The sequence below is a fragment of the Ornithodoros turicata genome, chromosome 6 (genome assembly GCF_037126465.1).
Source record: "Ornithodoros turicata isolate Travis chromosome 6, ASM3712646v1, whole genome shotgun sequence".
Lineage (NCBI taxonomy): Eukaryota > Metazoa > Arthropoda > Arachnida > Ixodida > Argasidae > Ornithodoros > Ornithodoros turicata.
In genome coordinates, this window is record NC_088206.1 from 41,385,124 (window position 1) to 41,408,996 (window position 23,873).

At 45.2% G+C, this 23,873-nt stretch overlaps 1 protein-coding gene across 8 annotated transcripts in view; it reads right to left on the reverse strand.

Annotated features, from left to right (window-relative positions):
• The window catches only part of LOC135396573 (G patch domain-containing protein 2-like), a 95,220-nt gene extending 72,568 nt beyond the window's left edge, over positions 1-22,652 (reverse strand). For 2 of the 8 annotated variants that reach the window (XR_010423446.1, XM_064627613.1), the window contains exons 1-3: positions 21,811-22,025; positions 21,238-21,480; positions 16,750-16,986 (exon numbers count right to left, since the gene is read on the reverse strand). Coding sequence is in view for 7 of the 8 variants with exons in the window: in XM_064627613.1 (XP_064483683.1) it covers positions 16,750-16,986; positions 21,238-21,480; positions 21,811-22,020 (690 nt within the window). In the remaining variant the exon portion in view is untranslated. Of the gene's footprint in view, positions 1-16,749; positions 16,987-21,237; positions 21,481-21,810; positions 22,032-22,053; positions 22,178-22,220 lie in introns of those variants that run through there. The other 6 variants (XM_064627620.1, XM_064627618.1, XM_064627619.1 and 3 more) reach the window with 6 other exon arrangements.
• Between the last annotated feature and the right edge of the window lie 1,221 nt (positions 22,653-23,873).

Below are 23,873 nucleotides of genomic sequence, written 5' to 3' on the forward strand. Positions count from 1 at the left end.
CTTGACGCACGAGAAGGTCTCTGAGCACAAATTCCGTCTCATAATGTGCTGATTATTATCCGGAAACTTCAGTACTATATTGCTACGCTTCTTGGTTTTCACAGGGTACTTCACATTACATCAGATCTTTCGTTCACCGTAGGGTCACTAGTTCAGCGGAGAATCCCCCGAGATCCGGAGCTTTTCCTTATCTTCGTCAGTAGGCCTCCCTTTGTTTGTGGTGCAAAAACAGACGGGTACAGGTTTTGGGTCATCCCTCATTGCGTGGGCAGAAATAATGGTGCAGCGTTCGCTTGATCGATTTTTCTTTTTGGTTCACCTGGAGCATTGATGAAAAAAAAAGAAGACAAAAATAAAAATAAATAAATCAATAAAAGAAAGAAAGAAAAGAGCAAAGAAAGCTGCAGTTGCAAATGCAGTTATCCTAAGGAACATTTATCTCTGTGTAATCCGCTTGCTCGTAAACACATTCCTCATGCTAACTTACTTTTTCGCATCCAGGAAGCGGTCCAAGGGCCACTTTGTTCACCCTAGCCCGTTCGGCAACTTGATAGGTTTTTCCCCTCTGACACATAGTGACTAAGCATGCCATACAGGTCTTTCATCCCTAGTCCCCATCACTTTTTCAAGTAATAATTGATGTCAAATAATAAACATTTTTGACAAATAAATCAGTCAAATGAATAAATGACATCTTTGGATGACGCTCACTGGGTGGTGCTCCTAAATCGCATATCATATCTCCTGTATGGTATCTTCCTATTGTAGGTCAGACACAGACTTTGCAGTTGTTCTCTGATACTTTCGATGTCCATGAACCGTATCTTCAGCAGAAGCGTAGCTGTACGGTCCATGAAATAATGAATAAATGGGTGTACAGCTTTCACTGTACATAAACATCGACACTGAAAAGATGCAGGGGACAACTGCAAAACCCGTGAGAGCGAATGGTAACACTTGGTCGGCTGTCATGTGGCAAGGATTCGGTAAAAGGGTAAGACTGGGAAGACGCGACGTCCGTGTCAAGGAGTAGAGCGTCAAGTAGCAAAAAGTCCTACATGTTAAAGAGGCTCAGGAGGAAACGACATCGGGCACCGAGAAGCAAACAAGATGGGCACGCAGAAACAAGCGTTTACGCACATAACCAAGAGCGCGCCTTCAGAGCAGCATCATTTTTGCCTGGTGCACAACTTCCCTGCACTGTCAGTCACTCGAAGGTTCCGGGCGGTACGTCGGTCGAAACTCTGCGGTGTCTGCGTTCTCCTTTCCTCCTCCCCCCGGGCAACACAAACGCTTCCAGTCTGAATGAAGCAGTGTAAGTGACTCACGGACTTGCGGTCGTGTGATGTCAGATATATGTGGACTGTGTGATGTCCGTGTTGTCGGGGGACGGGAAGAGGAGAAGGGGGGTGTCGGATGGTGTAGCCGCACCGGGTGCCGCTGACCCTGGCGACACCACTGCTCTCCATGCCTTGTTTTAGTCTGTTTCTCCTGCTCCCACGCCTCTTATGGCAACGATCACACCAAGTAATTTTTACTATAACCATTATCTTGAGTTTTTGTGGTTTACCATTACATTACATTACCAGTACATTATGCTGTTGAAGGTGCAATAATTCAGTCGAAACTGGTGCTTGTATTTACAATAACCAGGTTTTTACTAAAGTGGAGTAACAACAACAGGGTTCTACTGTAGTATATGCAATGACAAAAATCTTTGGACAATTAAAAGAACCTGTTTTGTGTACTTTGGGTGAACAGAACGGAGTGGAAGAACCGAGACACCAACGGACATGGAAAACCTCTCTCAGAACCAGTGTGGAGCTCATAGCCAGTACAATGCAATCCACCAATCACACGTATTATACCATGCCAATTGACCTTTTTTACAACTGCTTAAAGGGACGATCTCGTACAGCCGGGGCGATTCCAAAACTTAGCCAAAACTAGTTTCACGAGTACTATACACATACAACCGTCAAAGTTTCATTCGGAATAACCAAGTCGTTCTCGAGGAATTTGTCGAAACGTGCCGTAAGAGCAGACGACGAAAGCTGCGCCTCTCTCATGCATACGTCACGTATGACGTCGGCCTGCGGGTGCGTCGTCGTTGTCATGGTAATTGTAACTTGCAGAAGCACCTTGGTTTGAGTAATCCCCTTTGCTCTCGAAATGGGGACACTCAGGCATATACCTCCGCGAGCAGAGAATGTAGTCCGAGCATTGTCTGTGGGGTCTCCCATACTGTGGCGCACAATCGGATACGTGGAAGCTAAGTCACGTGTTGTCTTTATGCGGCCACGTGTTTTATTTAATGCGGTTTTTAAATAAACACGTACTCCTTCTCCATGTACGTCGTCAGCGACACTTCATTTCGAAGCATGATCAGTGTACAACGGGGAGTGTAATGGAAGCGCGTGTAATATATTTTTGGTCGGAGCTGTAATGCGACCGCGCGCACCGATGGCCAGCGACTTCAGATTTGTGATTGTGGATGGGGTTGTTCTGCGACTTTTAACTTGTCTCTGAGGATTAACATAGTTGTTCTGAACCACCATGCTTGCCACTACTTAGAATGCGCATTTTTCACCTGAGAACTGAAAGAAAATGTACGAGAGTTGCCGCGGTGCCCAGTAACTTCTGAAAGTCGTCTGCTCACGCCGATGCACTAGCACGCGCAAAAGCAGGCGATTTCTGTATCCTATCACGGACTTACCCGCACGGCGACATGGCCGTTCTTATTGTTGCCAACACAGATCACCGTGTGCTCTGCAATCTTTATCAATTTAATTCGGTTATTTAATAACTGTGGCGTGTTTTGTCGGGTGAATTAGCAGTATTCCATTTTCAACAAAGGGCAATCGAATGGTACACTTTATGAAAGGGACAGGGGGTACGAGACAGTCCCTTTAAAAGCGGTTGGGACACTTCCATAGATGTGGTTCATCACATCATGGACGCATTGTACTGCACACCAGAATACTGAGGAAACAGGAACTATGAACTATTGTTCTACGTGTGGTACTTAGCGAGATACAAGCCCTCGAACACACTCCCGAGCAAAGCGCAGGCGTCGCAGAGCTCAGAGGGTCATAAGCACGTGACTTGTGCTCTGCCTCACTGGCGACGGTGAGGGCTGTGATGTCAGAGCTGCATGAGTTTCGGTATTTGCTTTGCCCATTTTCTCCGCTTCTATTGCCCTCCTCGCTGTGAAACTTTCAAAGCAGGTTCACATTGGTGCAAACAAACATCTTTTATGTTTGTTTGGGATAACCTGCAATGACCTGTCGCAACCCCTTTAAAGGGAGCATGAAATGATTTTCGCGAATTCCGAGTACTCTGCAGGAAACCGTTCTCATGATCCCTCACTATCGTGCACACATCAACTTTTACCCGTATTCAGTACAACGGGGGCGCAGTTATCAGGCAAAAATAGCAGGGCGTGACCGCCGGATACATGCCTTTGAAGCGGGCTTACGTCATTGCCATCCAATCCTCTAGGCCAGACTGTGAACGACGAGGAGGACACACCCTGTGGGACTACGTGGGTGCATGGTTTCGGTCTGAACAACGACGACGTCGTATATCTGCCATCAAAATCAGTTGACATATGGCAAAAGGCAACTTGTCAGCGATGGAGGAAGAGATTATGCGATGCACACAGCGTCTAGGAATCGTTTCTTACGCAGCAGCTTGTAAAAGGTCACTGACAGAGACATTTTCTGACATAGTAGTAGTTCAGAGAGGAAAATGTGCTCCGGTAACCATTCTGACAGTCAACGGCTAGATTACATTTCACGTAGAATTCTGTGTCAATGGTTAGATACAATCTTGTCTCCAGATCCAATTAAAACATATTTCATGGCAAAGTACGCAAGCTTGCTTGCAAATTTTGCAATTCACTCGCAAAAGCCCGTCTTTGAATCGGCAACATGCGCTGTGTATGATGTCAGGGCCAGCTGGCCTCTGAGGCGGGACGTAGCAGCTGTCGCACTTCATATTTCACAGAGTGAATGCTTTAGTACAGAAGAACTAATTGAAAATGATCATAGGCTTGTTAAATATCCTTTCATGGTCCCTTTAAGTGCATGCGCTGCAGTGCCAAACAAGGTTATCTCTGTATGCAACATATATAGAGCCTGAAGTTTTAGGGTTAAACCCGATTTTTCCCCGAATTTGCACCCCGAATTGAGGTTCACCTATCTAGGGTTAAACCCGATTTCTACCTGCAAAACTGCACCTAGGCTAGGCACCTCAAGGCATCGACATGCGAGTTTCTCACAAAATATGCGACTGTCCCTTACTTCTGGCACTTTGGATAAACGGTACAGTTAACGTTTATTCTACAATAATGCCCGATTTCTCCCCGAACTCAGTCTGATGGTAATTTTTCTGCCCGAATTTGCATGAATTTTCGACATCAATTTATTGACCCGATTTCTGCCCCCCGAATTTGGAAAAATATAAAACCCGAAAACTTCAGGCTCTAAACATATAGCGTAGGATGGTGGCAACAGGAATGGGGACCAGTAAGGAAAGTGTGCGAACTCGTCCTCCCCACTCTAGTTTCGAGTGTGGGTATCTTGTAAACAATTCTAAAATTCTGTAGAGGAGTTAAAAATTCCCTGTATATGAAATTAATATTAAGTTTTAAAAGACCGAGGATTACGTTCTGTGAATTCAGTTTCTGTTACCACCCTTGAATTTCGTTTCCATTTCGCTTTCTGGTAATGGAAACAAAAATAACTTTGTTTTTGCAGTGCAATCCCATTAATTCGAAATCTCTCAATTTGAGCCAATGCTCGAGTCCTGGCAAAGCCAAGTGTATTTTAATGGCTTGGAAGCTAACACCGGCTCAGAAGCAACGACAGTACACTGCTGGCATGTCAGGGACACTTTTACTTATTAAACGTTAATGTACAAGAAATCAAGGACTCCGGTAGTTGCCGAACTGAGTTTAATGGAAACCAGAAATAGAAGTGAAGCTCGCTGATGCGAGGTCACGCAGATGAATGTTTATACTTCTTCCTTAACACTCCCCCCGCAAACAAAGTGATGTACTATGAAGTTTCAGCTTCCAGTCTGTACAATAGCTGAATTGGTCTTGTTATCGTGTTCCCATTGGACATTGGACTTGATTTTGCAGGAGCGTACCTTCTTGTCAGGGCTGGTGCATACCTCCTCGACTCGTCCAAGAGGCCACGATATTCGCGAAGAATTTTCCTTGGAGACAAGGACGATGTCTCCAACTTTCACACTGTCTGAAGGTCTAGGTGAAGAGATATTGGCAGACCGCGAAACTAATATGTACTCCTCTGTCCACTTCTTGCAAAATAGTGTGGTCATGCTCTCTCGATAAACCCAACGTCTTCATAGACCTTCCGAAGTTGACGTGTCCTCGGTTGTTACGTTGTCCGGAGGAAGAGCTGTGAGCCTTTTCCTTACAAGGAAGTGAGCAGGGGTGAGGACTTCTACGTCGTCTGGGTCTTCTGAAATGTAAGTGGCCGCAAGTTGATGACCGCCTCCATTTCCGTGACAATGGTTATGAGCTCTTCATGCTCCAGGGTACTTTTGCCTAAGATCTTGCGTACGAGCCTCTCCCAGAAGCCTCCCCACCAGGCTGCACGTTCGGTAATAAATTTCCAGGTGATCCGGTTGAGCACCACCATGGCTTTGAGAGTTTTGCTGATGAGTTACGTGGGCCTCTAGCGATTCACCGCAACGTGTATTGGTTGTATCGCCGTCACCAATGCTAAGTGTCTGGTGGTTGCTTGGCGTTGCAGTTATATTTACGTCAGTTGTAGTTATGTTTACGTGTTGGCAATATGACAACAAAGCAAGTGCGTTGTGAAATGCGACTGTGATATTTGGAAGATGCCCTCTTTGTTGCTCAATTTGTTTGCACAAATTATTGTAAAAGACTCGGTGGTCTAGTGTTTTGTTTTACTTTGTTTCAACTCGTGTTCTTCGTCATCATTACTGTTATTATTCAAAGCAGCTTCGCGCCTTCAGGAGATTGATTTACTCTGCATTTATTGTCCTACAGACAGGACGGGCTGGCTGTATTTCCTTTCGTCGAAGGACTTGTTTGCCTAAGAATATGTGTCACGCAAGAATTTATTTATGAGCACGTCACATATTCTGTATTCAATGTTGAGCACGTTGTAAATCTGAACATTTAGCATTGCCAACCACCATGCCTACAGAAACTCAACTGCAGCGTATTGTGGAAGAGTATTCTGCACATAGTATTTATTTCTGATAACTGTTTGTCGTCTAACAAATTTATTGTTCAACCAGGTTTCCAATACTGTGTAATACATCCATAACCCTAAGACTGAGAGACACAATCAAACCACACCAGTTCGCCTGCTTCATTGCCATCTTATATTATATTGTGTTACATACGCTTGAAGTCACCAGTTGAGGTAACTGGAAAAAAGCAAAAACTGTTGTTGCGTGAACGACGAGCAGCCATCTCGTACAAAACCAAAACAGGAAGAACTTTATTTCGGTAGCCAGTGTCTTTAAATACTATTATCGCTGGTGTGGCGATAACAACGCCACAGGGGATAGAGCACAGTGGGTAAGGATAAAGATACGGGAGGCACGTAACAACATGAGGTAAGAGATAACAGTCTTGCAATATCTATCATACGATCTATAAACAAGACCGCTACAAAAAACCCCAGTAGTCACGTAGCATGCCCTATATTTTGCAATTAAAAAACAACAACAAGTAATTGGTGCTATTTCAAGTAAACTGTTTGTTGGTCTACTGGCGGAAATCTGGTTTCTTTGTGAAAGAACTGTTCAATTTGCCACTGGGACAGGGTCCTCAGCTGTGCAGGCTTCTCCGAGGGTGTGGGCACACTTGTATGTGCGTCAAGGACGAGGGCATCAGGCTCAAACAGTTGAAATGTCGACATTTAGCTCAAATAGTACAATAACTAAGACCTAACATCTACATATACACATTATATGCTATACATGCATACGTTTTATTTTTAATCACACGATATGTTCTATTTTACACTGTCACACAGCTCATCTAACAACTGTATTGGCACCAGTGTTACCAGCAAGTAAGGCTGCACAGCCTTGCAGGATGCCCAGAGCAAGTTGAACACAGCAGTACACCACTGGTATGATAATGGTTGGTAGGGTTATTTTTTGCTAATGTGAAACAAAGCGCAGAGTTGTAGCAGGAACAAAATCTCATGAGGACATAGTGCATCAAAGGTAGGTTCCTTTAATTTAGAGGTGACCTGCAGAGCACTTGCTGGAATTGTTCTGGCATGTTACCCTGGTGAAAGACTTCAGCTGCCATACACATGGGCTGCCCTGGTTTGAGAGAAGAAAATAACACAGTATACAACTCCAGTTCTGGTGAATGCAAATGATGTAATCCAACTGAGCAATGATTCTAAGATAAGAAGTGTAAACAAGAAAATGTCCCCCTCAATATCATATTTGTGCACATGATAAAGCAAACTGTAAATCAAATAACAAAAAAGGTAGAAAAAACTTGAACAATATAAAGAGCCCGAATGGTAGGCAAGACACTGCATCAAAGAGGAATCTGAAAAGAGTGTGCACAGCATTTGTCTGCTCTGAATAGTGGGCTGCAATGATCATGCTGTCTTACCTAGGGGGTTTCAGGCTCCGCTGAGGAAGTCACCTGTAAACATGAAAGCAGATGAGTGAAGAGAAAAGAATGGATACGTATGTTCAACATATTACATAAATATTCTGTTAAAGTATGGTTTCTAAGATCATGCTAAATGAAGTGTACTTTTATCAACAGTGCACCACCTGAGTTTAGGGACTAGATTCGGTAACTTCTATTTTGTCTTTTTTTTTTACTCTCTATTTTGTCACGCAGATGAGAATTAACCCATTTACGCAATCCTGAAATCTGTGACAACATTTGGACCACACGGACTGAGAGACCTTTATTAGCCCCAATAACGAAAAATACTCACACTTTTGTGCAGTTTAGGTGGATGTTCTTTCCCCGGTGTGGACAGGTATTGTGATGGTGCTACACCTTGATTCAGATGACACTGAGCTCGTTATCCAGTACGTTCAAGAGATTCAGCGTACCCTTCGTAAATTCAATCATGCAAATGTCCGCTTCAAACACGAGCAGTCGATGGCACCGCATCGTCTTTCCACTTCGGCGGTCCGATTGCTTCGTGGCATCAAAAGCTCTCCGTCGCGTCACTGGGAGGCATATGACACTGGATGCCAGGCGTATATTGACGTAAATTAGGGAAACCAACTATCCAACATCGTCTCGGCATGTCGACAAAAACCACAGGATGTGACTATGCGACTGCGATAGACTGCGACCATCGCGTGGAAGCTGCCGTCATGGAGATTTCCACTCCCAATGAACGCATACGGGATCCTACAGCGCATGCTCCTGGCGGGACCACAACACGTCACGATGACGTGTAGCGGATCCGGCAGTGGTCCCGTCAAGTTGATCGCTGTGTCTCGCTCGGCAGCTCGTCCTCCCTTCGTCGCTCCATTTAAATTCGCTCCCGAGAATACTCTTCGCATGACGAAGGTAAAATTTTGGTTTTAGACTCAGAAAAAGGTTTGGTAACTTCTCTGAAAACTCTTTCTGATGAAAACGAGAAAAAAATCATTTCATAGACCCTTTAATGTATGGGCTTAGCATAAGGCATACATGCCTATATGCACATGTACAGTCAAAATATTTTTGCAATGAAACAATGTGCTATTCTCATGAGGCAAGCTGAAAACAACTTGCACTTAAAAAATCTTTCACACACAGTGAACACCTGTGTTGGCATTGTAAGCGGTAGAGAAAACAGACAGAATGAAAGTAAAGGGCCATGACATGTTCAAAATGTGGGATGTTTACTGATGAACACAGCTCAGAAGGAAAACAAATGTAGAAAGTGCTCTCTTCTTACACTTACAATGCCTTCCACATTTGTCATATAGGTGAGAAACTGCACGGTTTCACTGTGCTCTCATGCGTGACGTCACGAGTGAGCCCATCGTTCCAGACGGTCATGCATAGTTTGGAACAACCTCATTCATTAGCACAGTAAAACAGTAATCCTCTACGATGTTCATGTTGAGCGCTTCTTTCGTTTCACTGCAAAAATCTGTGTGTGCATTTGAAAACTTTGTCGTGCAGACGCGCATGAGTCGCAAGCAAAACCGCTCCATGGGGGTCCGGCTATAGGCCATATGTGTCTTGCTATCAACTGTAACAACAGTTAGTGAAGTTAGATGACTTGGCAGCGTTATTGTGGTCCTAGTTGGTCCTGTGGGCCTAGTTCGGTTCGCGTTTTAACATGGAGTCGCACAGCCTGCAGTTCGAGAAACTGCAGTAGAATCTCATTAATTCGAAATCGCTTAATTCGAACCTCCGGATAATTCAAACTCTCGTCCGGGTCCCGTACAAGCCACATGTATTTCAATGGGGGAGAATCCCCGGTAATTCGAACGGACAAGCGTTTACAGTAGAACCTCGCTAATTTGATCTCGTTTAATTGCAAATTCCAGCTAACTGGAAGGATTGCTGCGGTCCTGTCTTCGCGCGTTGCAATCTAACCGCATAATTTGAAGAAAACTGGCCCGTATCCCACTTAATTTGTAAGTTTCCTGCCGAATTTCATCGTCTTCTGTCGGTTTTGAACCCACGCAACGACGAACTGCCATAAAAACAGGGATGGGCAGTAATAGTAATACTTTGTATTATAATACTATTACTGTAATACTTTTGAGTATTTGTATTATGTATTATAATACTAATTTTTGAAATGTATTTGTATCTGTATTGTAATACACAAAACGAGGTATTACATGTATTATAATACTTTTGAAGGTGTAATACTTTCCCAGGGGTCGTAAGTTCGACCTGCAAAGTGTCACCCGTGCACTTTATCAGTAATTTTTCGGGTCCCACAAACATTTGAACAGGAACAAGGCTCCTATTACAGTGTTCCCCTGCCCCAAATTATCCCAAAGCAAGTGACTTTGGGGCCAGAGGTTACTGGAGGTTTCCTCGCATTCCTTCTACTTCAGAATCCGTAAGGATGAGTCATACAAGTACAAGCCCTTTGTCTTATGAAAGAGTGCGTCCAGTGCAGCCAGTCACCCCTGTACGTGGTTGCACTATGGGCAGTGACAGGTTTTTGAACGGCCCACATTTTATCGCCCAGAGTGGATGAAATCAGGGCTCTGCCACAGTGACAGCAAGTTGTTCACTGCGATCGAATTGATCAGCGCTATCTGATCTTATTCGGAAAGATCAGGCCATGTGCAAAAATGTAAGCGTGAATAAAACGTCATTGGAGAATGATTGTCTCGATAAGTAATGGGCATATATCTAAGTAATTCTTCTGTTCGTTTCCTTTTTTTCTTCCCAAGTTAAGTATATTACAAGCGTATTACAAGTATTACTCGTGTAATACACAGAAGTATTAGTATTATGTATTATAATACTCATTTTTGAAATGTATTTGTATCTGTATTATAATACCGATTTCTAGGAAGTATTATGTATTAGTATTATAATACAAAATATGAGTATTACTGCCCATCCCTGCATAAAAACCATGTGCTTGCTTCCTTGCTGACTTCCCTTTCCCAGCCGCTAATCCCGCCACACAACCTCCTCGCTCCTCGTACTTCCTTGCCACACCCAGTGTCCCAGCTGTGCCTGGCTGTGCTGCCATTACAGACTATGCGAACACGTTTTGGCTTGCTTTTGTTTCGTGCTTTTGTTGAGATCCGCTTCGAAGTTCACTTCTTGCCTCTGGGCCGTGGAGCCAGCCTGCGGGTGAAGTACAAGACACTGACGATGAAAGAAAAGTGGCTATCATCGCAGCCGCAAAATCTGCAACGTGCTGTAAGCTCATGCTGGTGATGCAAGCTCCGAGGAGGGCTTCGCGTCTTTTGAAGAGTACGCCAGGATAAAAGGCACAGAACAGACCTGTGCCGCGGGTCTCACGGGGGACATCGTTCTGAACACGGCTCGCACAAATAAACAGAGTGACGACGGGGGCTGCGAAGAATCTGCACGTGGGCCGTCATTTTCGGAAGTTTGTTCAGCCAACGGCGCGTGAATGGCGATATTGATTGATTGATTGATTATGTGTTTAATGGCACAAAGGCAACAAAGGCCATAGAGCGCCAAAACTATGCTGACTGTGTCGGAGACGATTATGGGAAAGATGATGTGAGAGAGAGTGTGGTAGTTAAAACCTATCTACAGGTATGAGCGATGAGCGATGATTGATTGACCAGGATGAGAGAGAGGGGGATGACGATAGCAAGCGAGCATGGCATGGCAGTTAAAAGCTATCTACAAGTGTGACAATGAGATATTTACATGAGGAGTTCGGTGATAATGGATAAAAGCGGAGCAATGCTTATCATCTACATCTGACTAAGAAACCCACACGTGGTCAGAAATTTGATTACGTTATCAAACGGCACAAGAGGGGTGTCACCCAGTAGAAGGGCTGGGTGGAGTGGGACATGGTATCTGTAGAATGCGGTGAAATACTGTTGGCGTTGGTGTTCGAAGTGAGGGCAGGATGCCAGTACGTGCAAGACAGTCAAGCTGTCACCGCAGTGCGCACAAGCTGGCGGATCCTGACCTCTGAGTAGGTGGTGATGCGTGAGCCATGTGTGTCCAATCCTCAATCTCGCGTAAAGAACTTCGGATGATCTGTTGATGTGTTCAGTCCGATGCGGGGGAGAAACATGTGGCTGTGTGAGGTGTAGCTTGTTATTTTCTTCCATGTCCCACTCCTGCTGCCACTGTGTGCAGACAGCTCTCTTTAACACTGGCAGGATGTCTTGGTAGGGTAGTCCTAGAGCTGACTCCTCTTGTGCCAACGCTCGCCGAGCCTCACGGTCGGCTCGTTCATTCCCCGGGATCCCAGTGTGGCTGGGGACCCAGCAGAGACAGATTGAAAAGCCTCGGGAACAAAGTTGGGTCGCAAGCGCTCGTACTCGCTTGACGAGGTGATTCTTGCTGTCATAGCATGAAAGCAGCGCACGCACAGAGCTTAGCGAATCGGAATAAATCACTGAATTTTGATGGTCGTTTTGTTGAATGTGCCGCAGAGCCAGGAGAATCGCGTAAAGCTCTGCGGTGAAAACTGTGGCGTTCCTGTTCAGGCGTGCCGTCATAATAGAATCACCTTCAAGGGCAACGGCCGCCACACCATTGCTTACTTTAGTCCCATCAGTGTAGATTGCATGGTGGTTCCCGAAGTTATGGTGAATCTCCAGGAATTCCTGGAGAATGACAGTGTGTGCAGTGGATTGTTTGTCAAACTGTGTCATTTTTAAATTGGATTGTATTAGCCAAGGCGCAGCATCGAGGACTGCCTGCTGCAAGGGAACGCCAGAGGGGCTGAATCCCACACGGGAACTCGCCGCCTCCACACGAAGCGGGAACGAGGGTACAACAGAGGGCTTTGCAAGGAAGAGTCTCTCCAGAGCGGGGTTCACACTAGAGTGTACAACTGGGTCATCGCCCTGGCATCTGTACCTTAGCGCAGCCTTCACATGTTCAAATTGTCTCCGTCTCTCGAGCGACCATTCATTGCCCTCAACAAACAAACTCTTCACAGGGGACGTCCGGAAGGCACCGGTGGCGAGTCGGATGCCTTCGTGGTGGATGGGGTCCAACACCTTCAATGCCGAAGGCCGCGCCGAGCCATACACGACACTCCCGTACTCAATTACTGATCGCACAACCGAGTCATAGACCCGCAACAGTGTGACTTTGTCGGCTCCCCACGATCGATGGGATAAAACTTTGAGTATGTTGGAGGATTTCAGGCACTTCTGTTTTATATAGTTTATGTGTGGCACAAAAGACAGCTTCTTGTCAAACACCACCCCCAGAAATTTTTGCTCATCAGAAACTGGTAGTGTGTTGCCACCGAGGAGCAGCGAGGGCTCAGCAAATGTGCCTCGCTTCCTAGTAAAGACAACACACGCTGTCTTTTGCGCGGAAAACCTGAAGCCGTTTTCATCAGCCCACTTAGATAGACGGTTGATCGTGAGCTGCACCTGCCTCCCAGCTGTTGAAAGATTTGATGCCGAGTAGGAAACCTGGACATCGTCTACGTACAGGGAGTACTGGACGCCAGGTGGGATGGCTCTGGCTATCGAGTTCATTTTCACAACGAATAGCGTAACGCTCAGCACAGACCCCTGTGGAACCCCGTTCTCTTGTACAAAGACGTTAGATAAAGTTGAGCCCAGACTGACACGAAACTTTCTATCTCTGAGGAAATTATCGATGCACCTGTACATGCACCCTGTGATACCACATGCGTGTAGATCTTGCAGAATCCCGAAGCGCCATGTGGTATCGTACGCCTTTTCGAGATCAAAAAACACGGATACGCAGAACTGCCCTCGAACAAAAGCCTCTCTGATTTGTGATTCTAGGTGGAGTAGGTTGTCCTGGGTGCTCCGGCCGGAACGAAAACCGCTTTGGTGTTTGTCAAAGATGCCTGCCGATATGATGGACTTTGTAGCCCATCTTGAATGAATGAATGAATGAATGAACGAACGAACGAACGAACGGTGACGTGCCATGTCATTTTCGGAAAGCGGCAGACAAAGATAAGTGAGTTCTTTGAACACCTGCTTAATTCAAAATTTTTTCGCCGTCCAGACGACTTCAAGTTAACGAGTTTCTAGTGTACATCGCATAATTCGAACCAATGGCGCTCACGCGTCGGACCGGAGCAGGTCACAGCACCCCATATTTCCCTGGTTATTGACCTTCCTTACAGTTCCCGTCCTCTTTCCGCATTTTGCGCTGTTCAAGGATGCTTCACCACTTTACGACAACAAGGAGCTTACGCGAATGCTTGCGTTCTCACTCTGTCGCTCTCCTCTTCCTCTCTATTCCTCTTGAGGCCGTGAAGGGTGGAGGAAGTGCGTTCATGTGCAGTCACTCGCTTTTATGACTTCGTGACTGCCAATATCGTTCTACAACCTACCACCTAGAAGCTGCGCACCGTGTGAATGAGTGGGAGGCGCTCATTATTTAAATAAAAATTCAAATGAGTTTCATAAAGAACCATAACTTCTAAAGCAGGGCACTGTCGGCATTAAAATGGGTACTACTCCTTTTGGGACCTTCAGTGGACACCTTTTAGAGTAAAATCTGCCACCGAAGCGGGTCATTTGTTGCAGTAGTTAATTGGCTTCGGTTTCCGTATTTTTGCCGCGGCTGGTCGCAGTGAAGCGCAAAAGAACGCTCTTCCGCTCCCTTATCCACCAATGAATCATGTCCTTACACCAATGAATTACGTCCTTTTGTGCTTCACTGCGACAAAATATGTAAACCAAAACCAATTAATTACTGCAACAAATGACCAATTTTGGTTTCAAATTTTACTCTAAAAGGTGTCCACTGAAGGTCCCAAAAGGGGTAGTACCCATTTTAATGCCGACAGCGCCCTGCTTTAGAAATTATGCTTTTTTATGAAACTCATTTGAATTTTTATTTAAATAATGAGCACCTCCCACTCATTCACACGGTGCGCAGCTTGTAGGTGTTATCGGACAGATACTTGTAAAAAAGAAAGGTCGTCGATTGGTGCACCCATTCTCAAATTATTTAGCCCAGGGATTTAACTGAGACACCCCGAGACTACCACATGCAGAAACCGTAAAAACCGTGTCTGAGACGAGTGTTTTGGCTGTGCATACTTTGGATGTGCATGCAGTGGCACGGTAAATTCAGCTCAACGCCAACAAAACTTCGGTATTTAACCAGAATTTCGCAGAACTATTGGCCTCACATGAATGTTCAGAGTTTGTTTGCTATCCAGTAAAGCAGTGACTGTGTTGACGATGCATGAGGTGCATCACAGTTTCACGTTTGGCTGGGGCAGACTTTAATGGTGGCTGCAATCAACAGTGTACGTACTAGTTTTCGTTTCAGTTACCGAACGTGTAGCGACTTTGCAGCTGTTCGACTATTCATGTTCATCCCCGCTACTGCAACGTTCAAATTCCAACACATAGCCTGCAACAGCTTTGTAGTGAGCTGCTATGAGTATAAAAATTTGAGTATTCGAGTATGTAAATTCGAGTATTCAATCTTTTCAAAAACTCCGAAACTTGGAATATGAAATTTGCGAATACGAATACTACGATATGAATATCGCAAATATTCGATTCTTATTCAGAACTTTGAATATTCGCGCACCTCTACTTATAAATCAATTTCTCATAAAAGGTATCCTTCTGCCTGACGAAATAGTAGCAAGGAACGAATCACTCTAATGGTGTGCACAAACATGACCGGCACGAAACAATGCCATTTTGCGGGGATCAAGATGCTTCAAGTTCGCCACCTAGCCACGAAAAAGCACATACAGTGAAACTTCGTTAATACGTGCCCGCTTAAGCCATAATTCCGCTTAAGCAGTAGTTGAGCTGAATCCCCGTCGCGACTCCCATTGAAACCAATGTATTTGCTACCCCCTTAAGCCGTAGCTGCTCACAGCCTCAATATCGGTTAATGCATACTTTTCGTCCTGAAACAGACCGTGCAGAACAAAAAACTAGCTCCTCCCATACCAGAAACAAAGATTTGGAAGCACGTGGCTCCTCCAGAGACGGGGCGACGCCAATACGTCACTCTTGCGAGTGGAGAGGGCAAGTAGGCTCCGAACCTCCTCCCCCTCCTATAGTTTCGTTTCTCATTTCTTTGTCACTTGTGTTGGCTTGTGGGACAGTGCCATGCCACCGTGTCCTGAACACCAAGGACAAACTGGACATCATCCATACCATCAATCAGTTTGCCAGAAAACGGGGACTTCTTGAACAGCTCGACAGGAATGTATGTGGATTTGAAGCCGCAATCATTGCTGCAAGGCCGCGTTGGTACAAAGCAAAAATAACAGACTATCTTGTTGCAAAATCCATGAACGGCGATATCTATCCTCATTTTGTTGAACATGTTCCGTTTTTCTTCCATTAGACAGGTACGTGGACTTGTATTTTGAGTTTTTGGTTAAGCAGTACTACCGCTTAGTACGTAGTTTTTTCGCATCCCCACCAGGTACGCATTAACGAGGCTTCACTGTATTTGATGTTTCCTCGAATTGAACAGTAGTGTTCGCAAACCTGGCCAAATGATGCCGCTTACTCATCGCCGGCAAACAAGCAAGCCTAGCAGTTCGATGGGGATCGACACACTTCCTGTTGACTACAAAGCCAAGAAAAAGGCAGCAATTTGATATTTTCTTGAATTGGGTTGGTGATATTCGTGTTCGCAATTGGGTTGGGCTTAACATCGCAAACAACGTTTATAGAGTCGCAGTCAAAGAAACAAATGCAAGCTCAAAAATACTTTCTACCCAGAGCTGTTTCAATGCTTGTCTGTAAATAAGTATTCTGGAAAGAACCAGATTCTTATATTTTCGTGCAACAAGGCCTAGTGAGCCATGACGCATCTCCGGTGTAGCTAGCATGCGCTGCAGGAATCAAGCCTTCATGGAGAGCGGCTCCCTTTAGTTCCAACTGCGCTTTACTCAAACATGGATAGTCTTTGCATTAACGGGATTGCAGAGTAGTGCTTTTAGGGCAGAGAATTGGTGGATAGGACTTGGCCAGTAATTTCGTCATAGTGAGAAGGCAAGAGTCCAGCTGATTTGGAGACGCTATAAGTGTGGTCTTCTCGAGGTCATTTTCTTTCTGACGAGAACCTACCTTTTGCTCAGCATGTGATGATGCCGAACTGGCGTCTTGTACATGTACAGAAGGAGGGTCAACAGCCATTCTCTTGAACTTTCTTTTCCGCCTGTGCTGAGGTCTCGGCGGCATGGGAAGGAAGTTTTCATTGACAGAGTCAGACTCTGCTGCATTGTACTGCCCCCGTCGCCAGGCACACAGACGTTGCAACAGTTGTTCGTCCGAGTCACTCTGTCCGGCTGCCTCAACTTCCAGCTGAAAAACAGATGAACCATCAAGGACCATTGCTTCAGGTGGACTTCTCAAGATCACGAGCAATTTGTGACACCAAATGTGTCAACATCGTGACAGGTTTAATACTCTGCAATACTGCATTTATTGGCACAAAGGGTCTTCATCGCAGCTGTCAGGCAAGGTATACCTAAGACATGACGTTATTTGTATTTCTTCTTCCACAGACATTCGGCATCAAGTAAGAACTACAACCTGTGCATGATGTCTCAAAAGTGGTTATGTATACTGCAGTTCATCAAGTGTCACAACGAGAGGAACAAAGGTATATTGTGGCACAATATACATAGGGAGTGACTTTTTCGGGTTAAACCCGATTCCGCCCGGTTATCCCCCCCCCCGAACTAACCTCCGACCAATTCGGGTTAAACCCGATTTCTGCCCGAATTCTAGTCACCATGAGATCCTCAAGTGACATTTCCACTCAAGACGAATAAAGGTCGCCACATGTAACACATGTAAGAACGGGTCACTTAAGTTCCCAGCAATACACCCATGTGTGTCAACACTGTCTATGCCTTCGGGGATTACCGCTGGAAGGTCACGATCCCGCAAAATAACAAAAAACAGAGATTGGGAAATGACTTAATAGACAAGAGGAGAAACAAAAACACCAGATAACACCCCAAGGCACAATTATCACCCGATTTCTCCCTGAATTACAGATTTAAAAATAGCGCCCGATTTTTACCCCCCCCCCCGAATCTGACAAAGGCATGTAACCCGAAAAAGTCACTCCCCAAATATACAGGATCACACCTACTGCTTGCTTTCTACAAAGTAACAGGTATGTATTATTACTCTTCTCTTGCATTTCTGGTCTTACAGAAATGTGGACCAGCCGCTAAAGGCAGAAGCCTGACAAGGCAGCTGGACCGACACAACGTGCAAACAGAAAAAAAAAAAAAAAAAAACAAAGGGAAAAAAAACAAAAAAGTAGTAATCAGTGACTATTTACAACAATTACATTGCAGGCAAGAGTAATACTGTTTCCTAACGAAACATATATATATCAAGTCTACTGCATACAACAAAGCACTATTGTGAGCTCTGAACCATTCGGAAGATAACCAACGTTTTATGAATCATGGATGATAGTTTTACTATTAACGTTGGTGATAGTATAAAGGCAGCTTAAAGAGAAGTATTGAGATTTCCCTCAAGGTAAACGCACAATACGCGTTTAAACTGCACGTTCGTATAGTGTTGTGTCCGTATAGGTATGCTAATACTTTACTTAGGGCCAGATCAAGTGTAAAGGCGTTGCTGTAAAAAAGGTATACATAATATCAGATAAGAATTTTTTTTTATATTCCGTGTTAGCGCCGCAAAGCAACTGTGGCTATGAGCGGCGTACAGACGTGGGCAGATGGAGAGAGGACAGCAGGAAGGAGTGGGGGACAGAGGGGTTAGTATGCATCCTGGGCCGACTTCGGGGAAACTGTGCCGACATCCATCTGGAAAGTCTTCGGAAAACCCAGGGAAAACCTAAGACAGCACAGGCGGTGACAGGATTCGAACCCGTGTCTACTCGGCGGAAGACTGTCTGAAGCATAGTGGTCTGAAGCATCCAGTAAAGCCCTTCCACCCGTGCCTCAGGCTCACGTTGTTATGTCCCAAGTGGACCAGACAGCTATCGCTGTTGGTGAAATAGTGTGAAGGATTTGCGTTAAGTCTGCCATATTTTCTTTCTTCAAGTTTCTCTCGTTCCTTAAGAAGGTGTAGGTGCAGCGCACCGCGATGACGATGCACCAAAATATGGCTCAGAAAGGAGACGGGAGCTCCGAGCAAACGTATTTATTCAGCCCGAGCTGGTGAGCATACGAGCCGATGGGCCTAGCTAAACTGATTTCGCACCGAACAGACAAGCAGTGATGATGTCAGGCACCACATAGGCACAGTTTGTGTCAATTTTAGTGGGCAAATGAACTGGGCAGTCCTTTTAAATGATGGAAACCCTCGACTTAGAGGGACTCTTGTGTGCATGAGACCAATACTGTAATGTTTGGCACTGCTTCACAGTCTACTTGGCCACGTTTCTCTTCCGAAAACAGCTTACATATATTACCCAAACAAGTTTTAAAGCGTGCCATGTTGCCATTGTCGAACCAACACCGCCAAGTCCGCTTGCCTAGTCCTGTCTTGTTGACCAAGCTTTAAAGATTTGCATTCCCATTGCAGCTAAGGAAGCCCCATGTAACATGATGATGATGTAGACCTAAAGTCCCTGAATACTAAAAGTAGTGACAACTCCTCCTTCCCTCCCCTCACACACTCGCTTCTCTCCCTTTGCCTCAACGGTGACGCCGCCTGGATGGCTGCACTGTAGCAGATGACAGCAGTGTTATAGCCGTGTTCAGGCAAGCAAAACATTACTGTTTGCTTTGTTTGCGCGTTCTGGATAAGTCTTCATCGAATGTCCTCGTGCAATTTAGTCCTGCTATGAAACTGAAGTGTCAAGGGAAAAATAATTAAACAAACGCATGAAATAAAGTGCCTACGTGTTTGTGGCAATGAGCAGATACAGGCATCACACACGTTGTAGATGATGACCGCTGGACGGATTATTATTTATCAATTTTTACAAACTCCTCATTGAAGAATCTGGTTGAAAGGATGCCCTTATAGTACTCGTTTGCATGTTCTATTTTGCTTCTCAGTTGTTTGTAGTTTCAGAAAGCATATACTGTGAAAAAAAAAAAAAAAAAGTCTCCCATAGTAGAGATGGCATAAGAATAGATGTAGGACTAGCCGTTGTAGGGCATTGCTCAAGTAATTAGGCTGTCCTTTATTAAAGCTCCGATAAGTCATACTTTGGGTTACTTCGAACAATTTTGCAATTTTGTACGGCCTCCCATGTTTATAACGCATTGAAAAGCCGCTTGATTCAAACAGCACCCTTGCTTGGTTCAACAATGTGAAGTGGTTGGGGACAAGAAAAGTAACTGTCAAAAAGGCATCACACGTCGACAGGAATTTCAACAAACGACACTGTTCTGTGAGGTACGTTGATTTAGAAACAGGAGAACGGTATACTGTACGGTCAAATACTCCGCACTGTTTTATGTGCTCAAGAATGCATGCAATGTTCACTGACCGCATAAGCGTGACCCATCCGTGAAATGATCTTGAACAAACAAAAATTCACTACAGTGGCGCAACCGGACGCAAAATGTGGCCGGCGGTGACGATGAAAGCTTTGCACGGCAACAGCATGGGTAAGCTAAGATAAAAGCAATAAAGGTGTGTGCTTGACAAAACTGAAAGGACCACAAAGCCTTTCCTTTGCAAAGCTGAGATAGTGGCATTCCCTTATAAATACCCTTGCAATGAAAGGCAACGCAAAAAGTTCTTGCCTTCGCCAGATCGGGTATGGCACCCGAACGCACAGCAACTAATTTTTGCATAAAACACTGGCAGGCAGACTCAGAAACAAGCACAGTCGTATAGTTTGCCATTGGCACTCCCTACACATCTTCCTGCTTTCTGCAGCCAGAATGCCGGCTACGAAAGAGGCTCTGCACAACGTGATAGCGAAAGCCCAATGAAAGAGGCAAGACGCTGTAGACCGTGTGAGAGAGGAGGAAAGCGCCGATTCTCAAAGGTTTGCGCTACTTTTATGAAGTGTAGGGGCTTTATGTAGACCAAGCACACCAATGGGAGCACAGTGCATCTGAGCCCGTCTGCTAGCTGTACGAACACGTCCAATGCTACCCCAGAATTGACATTCCTCAAGCATCACATACTTCTCGCGACTTGCAGACACCCGCAAACCAGTTGACAAAGGGTGCTCCCTGACTGGGCAAGTTCGTGTGACGTTTTTTCCCATTTCCAGAGAGGGAATTCTGGCCCATTCTCAAGATCTGGCGTCTGTTATTGCCATGCATTAGGTACATCAAACTGCACAAAAACTACTTCACCAATTTGTGCCGCATTTTCAGAGTCATTGTCGGTAATGAACGAGGGGTAAAACACAGCTATAGGAATTGATCGTGACGGTCCCTTCAAGTTAATAGCACATGGGACAAGTGCCAAGGGAAGAAAATCACGCTCACACCGTGCACTGCTGAGACACCACAAATGTGGATAACCAGCACATTATGTGTTCTGCGAGAGATTTTTAAGCATGGTTGTTTTACAGTGCCCAGTTCTTACTCAACAATTCGAGGATGACATTCAAGCCCCCCTTTTCATAACATAACATTATCTACCGACCATACGTGCACAACCACGTCCATCGAGGCTTGATTCCGAGTCATCACCAGAGATGGCACTTGATCTTGGAGCTGCTCCCCCTTGCGTCCCGTGCCACCATGGGAGACCCCTTGAGTGCCTGGGTGCGGAACTTTCTTCTAACGCAGTGCTCAAATCTTGCACTAACTCATCCATGTTGTCATAGTCATAAGGAGTGAGCACGCGCAGTCGTTTGATCCCCTGTATCAGAGTTTTTTCCATGCCCTGAAATCAGAGAAATATATTAGTTTGCCTTTTCTGCCTGCAAAAACATCAAAGTACAGCACAGGTAAGAAGTTGGGATCACAGTGACAAAGTGTAACACTATCAAGGTGCTAAAGCTCGCTTGCAAATCATAGATACAAGTAATGGAGCACCTACATGTTAGGCTCGAAGCTCACTGATGTGTGTCTCAAAATATCGCATACAATATGCAGGAAATACGGCATGTTCCTATCTCGGTGCACTCTTACAGGTAAAATCTAATCTGGCACAGGAGCGTAGTCAGTCGAATCTGACAGCAAGAACGCGGGCAATGGGCCTTCAGTTGCCTACCATATTTTGCAATGAGATGTTGCTTGTGTGCGGCGAAAGTCCAATGTTTCGGACGTTCGGACACCAAGTTCCGCAGTCAAAGCATGCTGAAATCGCTATGCTGCTGCCACATTCAAATATAGCTTCGTAGCCCATCCACATACAGGTTCTCGATAACACCAGCATAGTGAAGTTTAGTTGACCCACTGTGCTAGCGCGAGACGAATTCATGTAAGCTAGTTAATTATCAGCAAGGTGATTTACCAAACTGCAACGCTGACTATCAATGGCGGTCAAACTAACTTCACAACATTGGTCACTTCGAAACTTCACTGTGGTCATGCAACACTATCTGCACAGAAATCTAGCTTGAGTGCACTTGTAGGTAAGGAACGGTAACGAATATTTACATATTATTGGTTCACTCATACCTTTGGCCAGCTAATCCGCCCAATATTCTGCGAATGACATTATTTCCCAATTGCCTCACTCTAGGTCACATTTTTTACGATTTTACCGCCAACGTTTTAACAACAGGTAATTTCGCTAGACGTAACAGCTTGCTTAACACTTCCAGGCAGCAGCAGCGGGGACCGTGACCAACCTAAGGCTCAACACCGCATGTCCGACTGTAGAACGTAGCACTGTAGTTCGGGTGCTCGGGTTCACTAGGGTTCACTGAGGAGAAGTAAGGAGACTATGAAGTGAGTGAGTGAGTTGCACCTAATCCATTTTGATTCAGGGCAAACTCTCTTGCAACGGAGTCACAGGTGCGACCTTGCTGGGAACGGAGGTTCCCGGTAAGTACAAAATAAAATTAAGATGTACTGTCATTTTTCGATTTCTTGAGTAGTTCCCATTTCACCAGGCGGCGCTGCACCCGCTTGTACTTGGACCCAGCTGGTTCTAGCGATGATCTTTCGGTTTCGGTTTACTCGCTCCAGAGCAGTTCATCATGGTTTCGTCTGTGGCATCTGTTTCTTGAAGTGTCGCGGCCGTTTGCAGTACGATGCATTCACATAGGATATGGTGTAAAGTCTCCGCTGTCTTGCCGCACAGATCGCAGGTAGGGTCCACGTGCTCGATGATTTCGCCTCGTCAGGAATTTGTCCGCAGGAAGCTCGTTCGCGCTTGGAAAAGCAGCGCGCTTTCACTGTCCCCTCTCTATTCGGGGCAAGGTTCCGGCTTCGTTGTATGGCGGCTGTAGCGTATGAGACTTTGCTTTTTGTTATGTTTCTCTTCCAATCATATCAATCTCGATACTTTTTTTTTATTTCTTGGGTGGTGGTCCTTGTCCATTCCCGTTCGTTGCGAGCCTTGTGTCGTGTTGTTCCGGCAGTCTTCCGGATCTTGGGGAACAACGAGACTAAGTTTCCACCCCCATCCGCCAAGTCTTTCAAGCCCATGTTTATGATCTGGTAGAAGAGAAATTTTCCATTTCTGCTGCAGTACACACAGACATAGTGCGGCATTTTTCGAAATATTCATTCAACATCACATCATGTCCGGCCTAGCCCACAGCCCATCACATCACCATCACAGCCCATCACATCATAACCCATCATTCGACATCACCATCACAGCCCATCACATCATAACCCATCACTCAACATCACCACCACAGCTCATCACATCATAACTCATCATTCAACATCAACATCACAGCTCATCACATCATTACCCATCATTCAACATCAACATCACAGCTCATCACATCATTACCCATCATTCAACATCAACATCGCAACTCATCACATCATTACCCATCATTCAACATCACAGCCCATCACATCATAGCCCATCATTCAACATCACAGCCCATCACATCACTACTTATCATTCGACATCACAGCCCATCACATCACTACTTATCATTTGACATCATAGCCTATAACATCATTACTCATTATTCGACATCACAGCCCATCATATCATAGGTCAGAATTCAACTTCAGAACTCGTTCTGAGTTCAGCTTCGTTGTGTATGATGGACTTTGAATCTGAACTGCAGGGACCGGTTATGAGACTGAGGGCCTTGCATACTGCGCATCAGAGAGTCGAACCGAACCCGAACCCGAACCGAA